The following is an 11,055-nucleotide window of genomic DNA, read 5'->3' as shown; positions in this document are numbered from 1 at the left end:
AGTCATTGAATTGAGTTGAAACAGTAGCCTTGCTTAAAAGATATAGATTGCGTCTTATTGTTTAGTGAAGTACCGAATACTAGCAAAACGCTAGTTAAGAGGGCCAGTCATTTTAAGATATCACAAAACTAGAGAAGCTAGAGCTGGCAACAACACATTTTTAAATAATACAATTCTTAAGTACTAAATTTTTACTTAAATTCATCCGCTGCTATGAGTTTAGGTTTGTTGCATTAGACCATAACAAATTAATCAGTATGAAGTTTTATGTTCCGGTAACAAATTGAACGTGTTCAGTACTAGTGCAAGACTAGCAAAAGTGTTTTGAATAAATTTTGGACCATCGTGTATTGTAAGATGGAGATTAAGTATTTACGTAGAAGTGGAAATGAAAGTGTATGGTCCGGCGAAACTATATAGAAAAAAAAAATGATGATTAGCTTCTTTTCCGTACCAGCGTAAAAGGTGGTGTTCCAGCAGCAATATTTGGTTAACTGATGGTAAAAGGTCTTAGTCAAGTCATGCATAATGCACCAAAATTCGAAATATGTTCAGAGCATACTGCGATCGTTCACGATTCTATATTCTCTCGGCTGTTTTTAATAATAGAATCGATTCTTTCAATGTTGGATTCCAGTTGGAGTAATATATGGATTGTTGTAACATAAATCCTATATAACATTTCGTTCTATGCAACCATGAATTCGAGACGATTCGAACTTTTTTCTCGGTTTAATTAGTCTGGAAGTATTATAAGAGCATTACAATCGAAACATCAATCGATTATTTAATGAATGATCGATTTCTGACTTTAACCTTGAAAATTTCTATCGATACGTTTGCTTAGAGACGTAAACAATATACAGGACAGGCTCGATGGGTACGTACGAGATTATTTTTATAAAAATTTGAATAAAAATGTTATTTTTATACATACAAACCTTTTGTGTGCACTATGATCTACTATATTAAATTTCAAGGTCGGTTTGAGGAAACTACAAAGTCTTAAGCGATTGTATTCGCGCGCAACTGTGTTTCGCTTCTATGATAAATTTTAAAGAGGAAACGATAGCTTGTTGATAAGGCACGTGCTGGTAAACCCCATTTTTCAACTGCTGTTGGGATCAGAGAGTGAGAGGTATAATCTTAAATGGATTCAATTCAATTCCAGCTATTTTGTATGATCAATTTCATGTAAAAAAATTGTTATTGCCTCATACGCTTGACGATTTCCAAAAGGTAGACCGTGAGTGGGTTCACGAAAATTCAACAATGGCGAATAAGCAAAGGTGTGTCAAGAAAGTTCCTCCACAGTTCTTTCGCATACTAAAGGATTATTAGAAGCAATTAAGCTTGAAAATCAATGAACCATTAGAGTGAATTGGTATAGCACAACGTTGACGTTTCATCATGATGAAATATCGTCGAATACTGCATAGAAATCATTGGAATTTATACGTAAAAGAGTTAACGAATATCCTCTATATTCACCTGATTGGGCCATATGTGATTTTTAATTCGTTTTAAGAGCATAAAGAGACATGTACTTGGTCGATTTTTCATAACGGAGTATGAAATAGGTAAAGCGATTTTGTGAGTTGTGAATGAAAGCAATTGAAAACAAGCATTTATGTAGTTGGTGATCACTTTGAACATAAATTAATTTATTTTCCTAAAAAGTTTAGTTAGTAGTTTAATCAAAATACATAGCGTCACCCTCGTATTACTCAGTATTCGAGAAATGTCTTGAAAACATCGTCACTTAGACTGTTTTGTGTGATCGTGACGAAGTTGGTTAACTTTGACCTTGGAACAAAAAATGTCAACAGTTTACACCAGACAGTTGCCGTTTTTCACTGAGATTTAACGCTTAACACTTTTATCGAATGCACTCAAAAAAATTCTTTTGTTTTAGCAGACATTTTTCAAGGTTACATGTCTCGCTTTTCATACTACTAAAAGTGTATACGTTCAAAAATGTTTTTCGGCAACCGTTTGGAAAGTATTTATTTTCCGGACACTTTATTTTTAAGAAAGTAAGCTTTTCGGCCTGGTCTGGAAAGTATTTATAGTTTATTCACGAAATCGATGGATTTAATGTAATGCAAAAATTGGTATGGAGGACGTAATTTTATCTTATTTGGCACAAAAATCAGAAATCGTGAGACCTGGTACTCGATGCTGAAACAGACCATTTTAATTAAAAATAATGCAAACATAACCACGTTTCCAACGGTTATCGCATTTCTTAGGATTGATAATCTTCAGCAGAAAACAAATCAACAAATTTATTAGGGAATCCGACAATGAAATCTACCTAAAGGTAATTTAGTAAAAAATCACAAATGTAAGAAAAAAGTTTCAACATATAAAATTTGTTTTTTCTTTCAAGTAGGAACAATTATTAGGTTTGAAGGTGCGTGTGGACGAGAAGATCTAACAAAGATGGTAATTGATCATATAAATGACAAGGAAAACTCCAAACAACAGATTATTTGTAAATTATAAAAAAGGAAAAGTTCGATTCAGCCTCTTGGTATTCACAGTTTTGAAAATTTGATGCTTAAGATTACAGAATTTTCAAAGCTCCAAATACTAAAAATTACACAAAATAACATTGCCTTAATCGAACCAATAATGGTGGAAATATCACAAATTTAAAGAGATATGTTGGCTGAGAGTCCACCAATGTCACTGAAGGAAATTAATTCACAAATAATAGGCTTTACAAAATTTTTCTAATGAGAACAAATCAACAGTTTATTAATAAAAATAGAAAATATTCGATTCAGCCCGTTGGTATTCGCAGTTTTAGAAATTTGAGGCTAGAAGATGCAGAATTTTCAAAAATAAAAAATCTTACAAATTACATAGATCATCATTGCCTTGCCTACGAGACTGGTTACGAAAAAGGGTTTTATTATAAAAATTATTCTACATTCGAATGCCCTCCTTTAATATACTCCCCTTCCCTCGCCACACACCTTTCCATACGATTTTTCCATTGATCGAAGCAATGCTGGAAGTCTTCTTTGTTCAGCGCCTTTAGGAGATCAGTCGTTTCTTGCTTTACCGCTTCCATCGACTTAAATTGTGTCCCTTTCAAAACAGATTTCATCTTCGGAAACAAAAAAAATCGCACGGTGCCAAATCTGGTGAGTAAGGCGGATATTAAAGCACTGAAGTACGCTTACGTTTTTACGAACTCGTTCCCGCAATGTTGTCAAAACTAAAAAATAGTCTGTTTGACAGTCTGACCGTCTGGAACCCATTCAGTTATCACGGTAACGTTAATGTCGAACAAAACGATCAACATTGCCTTGAATTTTGATTTGCTCTCCAGGCGGTCACTAAAGCGCTTACACCACTCAAAAACACGAGCACGAGATAGAGAATTGTCCCTATAAGCCTCTTGCTACAATTTATAGCACTCAGTAGGAGTTCTTTTCAATTTAATGATAAATTTGTGATTTTTGATACTGTTTTTCGTCACTAATGGTTTTCGGCACGAGAAAAAACACGTTCGTTTCAAACTGCACAAATACTATAATAGTGACGGACAAGATATCTAGATACCCAACGCACTACTCGTTTTTTATCCCACCCGTCTAGGGCGCCCTCTAGTCGCGCAGTCTCGTTATTTAATATCCAAACCTCGTATTTGCTGGTAATAGTGGATTCAACATAATTTACCGAAAAAATAATATACTTAGCACGATAAGAAATTGTCTTTTTTTTTGATTCGCAAACTTCCAGGACTGGCCTGCGGCTCGTCCTAGAAACCAATTACCAATTCAACAAAAGTTAACATTCTATGATGATCCACGTGAAATTTCGAATTATTTGTTCATATGGGTGATTCCGTTCTAACTGTGATTTTTTGTATTCAAAATTTCAAGATTTTAAAATTTAACTTTTCTAACTTTTTTATGCATATTATTCATCTATTTTACTGTAAAAATAAAACTCTAAGAGGAATTTACTACAACTTCAAAGTATCACGAGCAAGACACAAATGTCGGATTTTGAGTTCCACGGTACTGACTCATTTATCCACGGTACTGACATGGTAACTTAAGATATTAAACAACAAGTGCATCAATTTTCCTCAGTTTGATCATAAACATTAGAATTTATAAGGTAATTAGTTTAAATCATTTGTTACGACAAAAAAAATTAATAATTTATCGGTAAATTCTAGGAATGGACATGACACGGTACTGACATGGTAACTTAAGATATTAAACAACAAGTGCATCAATTTTCCTCAGTTTGATCATAAACATTAGAATTTATAAGGTAATTAGTTTAAATCATTTGTTACGACAAAAAAAATTAATAATTTATCGGTAAATTCTAGGAATGGACATGACACGGTACTGACATGGTAACTTAAGATATTAAACAACAACTGCATCAATTTTCCTCAGTTTGATCATAAACATTAGAATTTATAAGGTAATTAGTTTAAATCATTTGTTACGACAAAAAAAATTAATAATTTATCGGTAAATTCTAGGAATGGACATGACACGGTACTGACATTCAAGTGATGTAGTATAAGTTTTCTTTAAGTGGCAAGTTATATTGTATAAAAATAATGTTTAAATATCTTAAGAATTATTCAATTAACACAAAATTTTTATTAATTGATTATTAATTAATGACTAGTACAAAAAAACAATACAGGACATTGAATATCACAGTTAGAACGGAATCACCCATATATCGTTTCCAGTTTCCATATTAAACAATTTATTCCATCGACTAGCGTCTTGGTTTTATTTATTTTGGCTTTATTACTTCAAACCGTTATTGTGCTTATGGTGACTGGCATGATATATGAAATAGAAACTATTAAAATATTTTTCCGAATTTTCCAATTGTTGTCGCCAAAATGTTGACTATGTATGCATTAGGAAGCTCATCGTTGTGTCTGGTATGATCCTCATCTGATATTCAAAACGTGTCCGCTTCCTTGGAAATGAAATACTTCACGGACTGAACTTTCTTTAAAATTCCATTAGCATTCCCTGACAAAAGTTTTTACAGTGTCACCTTGAATCGATTCTTCATTAAATTACAAACCAATGAATTCAGATTAGAAGAACTAATTTTTATCTATTTTATTTTTACGATTTTGCCGCAACTACTAGCAATATTATATTGAAATTTTATACGAATATGTTTTGGAAGTTGTAACATCCAATGAATTTGTTTTTATGTCTAATTCTCATAGAGGACGCTAGTTACACGACTCGTACCAAGTAGTATTCACATGTGAGATCAAAAATTAAATCTTTTATTTACCGTTCAAGATAAAATTCAAATCTAGTGACATGACAAACACGTAGTCTTCATTTAGCAACAGCTACATCTTAATTAATGAAAAGAAAACCAAAATCTGTTACCTAGCGATCTGCAGTTAGTAGAAAATTGATGTAATGATAAGGCCTGCGATTTATGATACAATGAGACCAATAATAAAGTTTAAACTTAGGCTACAATCGATGAAACAAAGCATAAATATTTTGTTTATCTATTAAGGGAGCTGAAAAGTTCGTAGGCTGACTCTTGGATGACGCTACTAGAAATAAATCCATATAATTTTTCGTATGGTACAATATTCATCGACAATATTGAAAATGAAAGTGAAAAAACAACATACAACAGCCGCTTTTGAATAAAGATAAAGTGAGTTTTATCCCCATGTAACAAATTAATGGAAATGATGACAAAATTTCATGAATTGGAATTCCTTCCTCATCTAAAGTATTCTCCAGATCTGGCCTACAGCAAGTTTCTCCTGTTATCAAACCTCTCATTTATTTCGTAATTCAAACACTCACTTAATCAATATTGATACCTTTCTACTTTTCAGATATAAGGCTTGTTGGAGTCACAACTTTATCCAAAACTGTTCTTTCCTACCCTATGGTTTTAGTTTTATTTCCTGTCATCTTATTCCTCGTTTTTCTAATAACTTTTTCGTTTCTTCTGTCTAGCTCTATGCGATCTTCTCTTCTTGTTTTTGTAAGTTCGTACTTCATACAAGATGTTTCTGAGGAACCCGGCCATACGCGGCCAGACCCTTCTCGCTCCGGGGGGGCGGTCAACCCAATATATCAACCAATATTAATATATCAACAATAAAATCGACCCAAGTTAACATGGAGTTTAAATGGTAACATGGGAAATCCTATGGCCAGTTTCCTCAGAAACATACGGTATATCTTCTCTATTAATATTATTTTCTCATTTTCCTAGCATGGCCAACCCATCTTAGTCTAATTCCTACATTTTGTTATGATTTTGGTTCTAGTCTTTCTCTTGAATTGTTATTCCTTATTTTAAAGTATCTTTTTGTATTCTTAGAAACCTGATTGTAAGTGTCCATGTCACTGATCCAAATGTTAATGTAAATGTGGCTACGTTTCTATATATTTTTTATTAATTTACAGCACATTTATAGTCGCCTTCTTCTTTCTTTCTTCGTCATCACATCTTTGATTAATGGGATGTTCAGATCATTATGAATTGTTTGGTTAGTAACGTACCAGGAAGCTCTACTTAACATATGGAGTATTTGTTTTAGAATCTTAGTTGAAACTTTTTGTTAAGTAGCCAATGCATATTTTTTAGTTTCAAATCTCTTTCTCTTGTTTCTGATATGTGTTTTCCATGTAAATTTTCTATCTACTTTATTGGCATTGACGTTAATTTTCCACTGATGGATCTAGTTTTTTAACTAATTTAAATGGTTTGGTACTATAGCTGGAATTTTGTTTTTGTTTTTGTTTTGATATTTCCCTTTTGGCTAGCAACTATCTTTGAATTGCGTTGAATAATCTTCCATTTGATCCAGTCTAAATCTCTTATGTTTTTTTCTAGTTACTCCCTTAGTTTGTTGTCTATTATTCTCGTATATATCTTACTGACTCTACTCAGTAGTGTGATTCCTCCATAATTGCAGTTGCAGTTTCTTGTCCTCTTCTTGTATATTAATGTAATTATTCCCACTTGTTAATCCTCTCTTTTTCTCAAGTCATTGCAATATTTATCACCGTCTGCATCGTTTTTCTATTCACAAATGAGTTAATTTTAAAATATTGAGTTTTGCTTGGGAACCAAGAACCGCAGCTTCTTACTGATAGATTAATATGAGTCAGTTTCTTAACAAACTCTGATTGAACCTCCACTCTCCAAAAAGCAAATAATACATTTGGGTAACTTATTTCTAATCGATGGGAATGGACCCAGATATAATACGTGGATTAATTATTAATTGATGGTATACATATTCCTAAAAATATCAAATTTTTAGGTCACAACACATTGAATATTAAATTATTTTCCTTGTTTCTTTTCTCACCTCAATTTTTTCGTGCTTTCCAGTTACCACGGATCAAAAGTAACTACACTTAAACGATAAAACTGCTGGCCGTTTGCCATTGCTTTCCAACTCGCATCTTCGACCGAACTCCGTTTTGGTTAGCACAAAGAGTACCATTTCGCTTCAGCATGGATACCATCTAATTAACTATTTTCCATGTTGAAATTCTTTGACGATTTGGTAGAAAAGAATAAAAAAAATCACTTCAACAAATATAAATATTTAATGCGAATAAAATATATCGACAAACTTTGAACCAACTACAATAATCAAATTTGTAATAGTAAAGCAACACCCGCCAAAACCCATTTGAGCGCTTTTTCTTTAGTTTTTAAATTGAATGTCCATACGAAAGTCGGACCTCTCATTCTCGTTTTGTAGACTGGACAATCGTACATATTTTTCAAATCCTGTTTATCCTGCGTTATAGCTTTTATAAATATAACGGGTACGACCGGAAACAATTCTTTCAGTTTCGAATCGGCTAAGCTATTCAACTGTATATCCCATCTAAAAATAATCGATTGGAATTTATTAGATTTATAATTATGACATTGGTGTTTGATGGGACGATGCGATTATTTCGGAAATTGATATTAGAACTCAAAATGTTTATTTAGTACGTAAAGAAACGATTTTTTCTATCACCACCAGCCCCACTTCCCGTTGGGATGGTGAATACCCCTTGGTTTCCAGGTCGTAAGGGAGTTTAATAGCGGTGAGTGGTTGTTGGGGAGAAAATGTGAAAACATACATTTCTGTCCTTTTCTAATACATGAGAACTCCAAGAAGATTTCAAAATTTTTGGAATGGTCCAGAAACTTCTAAAATATGTTCAACTATTATAATTGATTTAGAATGTTATAGAAATTTCTAAAAATGTTCCAAATGATGTGATAGTTCCAAAAAAGTGCAATTTCTCATAATCAATTGAGAATGCTCTAGAAAGCTCTAGAAATTTCATAGAAATGATCTGGAAAGTTTAAAAAAAATGCAATTTCTTATAATCCATTGAGAATGCTCTAGAAAGCTCTAGAAATTTCTAGAAATTTCCTAGAAATGCGCTGAAAAGTTCCAAATCGACTACAATTTATTATAATCGATTTAGAATGATCTAGAAAGTTTCAAAAATTTTCCGAAGGATCTGAAAAGCTCTGACACGAGTGCAATTTATTATAAACAATTAGAATGTTCTAGGAAGTTCTAGAAATTTCATAGAAATGATCTGGAAAGTTTAAAAAAAATGCAATTTCTCATAATCCAATGAAAATGCTCTAGAAAGCTCTAGAAATTTCAGAGAAATGATCTGGAAAGTTTAAAAAAAATGCAATTTCTTATAATCCATTGAGAATGCTCTAGAAAGCTCTAGAAATTTCATAGAAATGATCTGGAAAGTTTAAAAAAAATGCAATTTCTTATAATCCATTGAGAATGCTCTAGAAAGCTCTAGAAATTTCGGAGAAATGATCTGGAAAGTTTCAAAAAAATGCAATTTCTTATAATCCATTGAGAATGCTCTAGAAAGCTCTAGAAATTTCTAGAAATTTACTAGAAATGCGCTGAAAAGTTCCAAATCGACTACAATTTATTATAATCGATTTAGAATGTTCTAGAAAGTTTCAAAAATTTTCCGAAGGATCTGAAAAGCTCTAACACGAGTGCAATTTATTATAAACAATTAGAATGTTCTAGGAAGTTCTAGAAATTTCAGAGAAATGATCTGGAAAGTTTCAAAAAAATGCAATTTCTCATAATCCATTGAGAATGCTCTAGAAAGCTCTAGAAATTTCAGAGAAATGATCTGGAAAGTTTAAAAAAAATGCAATTTCTTATAATCCATTGAGAATGCTCTAGAAAGCTCTAGAAATTTCATAGAAATGATCTGGAAAGTTTAAAAAAAATGCAATTTCTTATAATCCATTGAGAATGCTCTAGAAAGCTCTAGAAATTTCGGAGAAATGATCTGGAAAGTTTCAAAAAAATGCAATTTCTTATAATCCATTGAGAATGCTCTAGAAAGCTCTAGAAATTTCTAGAAATTTACTAGAAATGCGCTGAAAAGTTCCAAATCGACTACAATTTATTATAATCGACTTAGAATGTTCTAGAAAGTTTCAAAAATTTTCCGAAGGATCTGAAAAGCTCTAACACGAGTGCAATTTATTATAAACAATTAGAATGTTCTAGGAAGTTCTAGAAATTTCAGAGAAATGATCTGGAAAGTTTCAAAAAAATGCAATTTCTTATAATCCATTGAGAATGCTCTAGAAAGCTCTAGAAATTTCTAGAAATTTCCTAGAAATGCGCTGAAAAGTTCCAAATCGACTACAATATATTATAATCGATTTAGAATATTCTAGAAAGTTCCAAAAATTTTCCGAAGGATCTGAAAAGCTCTGACACGAGTGTAATTTATTATAATCGATTTAAAATGCTCTAGAAAACTTTAGAAATTTCCTAGAAGTGCTCTGGAAAGTTCCAAAACGACTGCGATATATTATAATCGATTTAGAATGCTCAAGAAAGTTCTAAAAATTTCCTTAACGATCTGGAAAGCTCTAAAGCGAGTGCACTTTAATATAATCTATTTAGGATGTTCTAGAAAGCTCTATAATTTTCCTAGAAATGATCTGAAAAGTTCCAAAACGACTGCAATTTATTATAAACAATTTAGAATTTTCTAAAAATTTCTCGAGTGACTTGGAAAGTTTCAAAACGAGTGCAATTTATTATAATCGACTTAGAATGTTCTAAGAAGCTCTAGAAATTTCTTGAATAATCTGGAAATAGATTTATTTATTTATTTCATATGATTAACTACTGACATTTTAAATATTGAATCTGTAGCTTTAGCGCTGTAGCTAGAATTAGAGGACTTAATGATGTATAATTTACGAATTGATCATATTTTTTAGCCACTTCACATGATAATCATTTAAACTATTATATGAACTGTAGTTCCTAAGACGTTTGAATGGACCAATCAATATTTTTTTACCAAATTTAAAATGAATGCACAAAAATTACCTCGCTCCCTCCATATAGAGTCCGGAAACATACGAACCCTCTCTGGGGGCAGCCGTAAAGTCTTCTTTTTGTTTCTTAGTTACGTCAGTCATCAAACACATTTTATCTAAAGGCCATTCGTTCTTTCTAGCCGTTTGCTGCATAATGGCAGTCAAAAAAGATTGCGGATTAAAGAATCCACCCAACCAAACTGTTGGAGGCATAGAAAAGTCAGTAGTCCAGCCTTCTAGCTCTTTAATTCTCAGAGTTAAATCCCCTACCCACTGTCCTAATGGTAATAAACTAGGATAGGCTTTGACTGACCATGATTCCGGAACTTGATCCATGAATAGCGCTTCATCTAGATATTCCATGTCGGAAGTTATAGTCAGTTCTCCTTTTAAACCTAAAATATTAATCCTCTATATATGAAAAGGGTTATATAAACAAATTTTTTATGTATCCTTTGAAATGAAATTACATAATTTATATTGAAAAATCAAAATATACAAGTCCCATTTTTTCTTAAAGATAGTTTAATAAATATGGGTATGAGTGTAATGCAAAAAGTGGTGGTTCAGTATTATCTACTCTTTCATTCGCTTTTTCATTCCATAGCAAGATTCGTGGTGAAAAAATGTAATGATTGAAGGCTT

The 11,055-nt window shown here is 32.1% G+C and overlaps 1 protein-coding gene across 1 annotated transcript in view; it reads right to left on the bottom strand.

The window, feature by feature from the left end:
- Positions 1-7,597: 7,597 nt before the first annotated feature.
- Positions 7,598-11,055, bottom strand: part of LOC130892727 (dynein beta chain, ciliary-like) — a 62,217-nt gene continuing 58,759 nt past the window's right edge. The window contains exons 21-22 of the mRNA XM_057798296.1: positions 10,421-10,805; positions 7,598-7,903 (exon numbers count right to left, since the gene is read on the bottom strand). Coding sequence (XP_057654279.1) covers positions 7,663-7,903; positions 10,421-10,805 — 626 coding nt within the window. The 3' untranslated portion in view covers positions 7,598-7,662. The remainder of the gene's footprint in view (positions 7,904-10,420; positions 10,806-11,055) is intronic.

This window comes from Diorhabda carinulata, chromosome 4, assembly GCF_026250575.1.
Source record: "Diorhabda carinulata isolate Delta chromosome 4, icDioCari1.1, whole genome shotgun sequence".
NCBI lineage: Eukaryota > Metazoa > Arthropoda > Insecta > Coleoptera > Chrysomelidae > Diorhabda > Diorhabda carinulata.
Note: the sequence above shows the minus strand (reverse complement) of the source record. Positions and strands in the feature narration are given on the sequence as shown.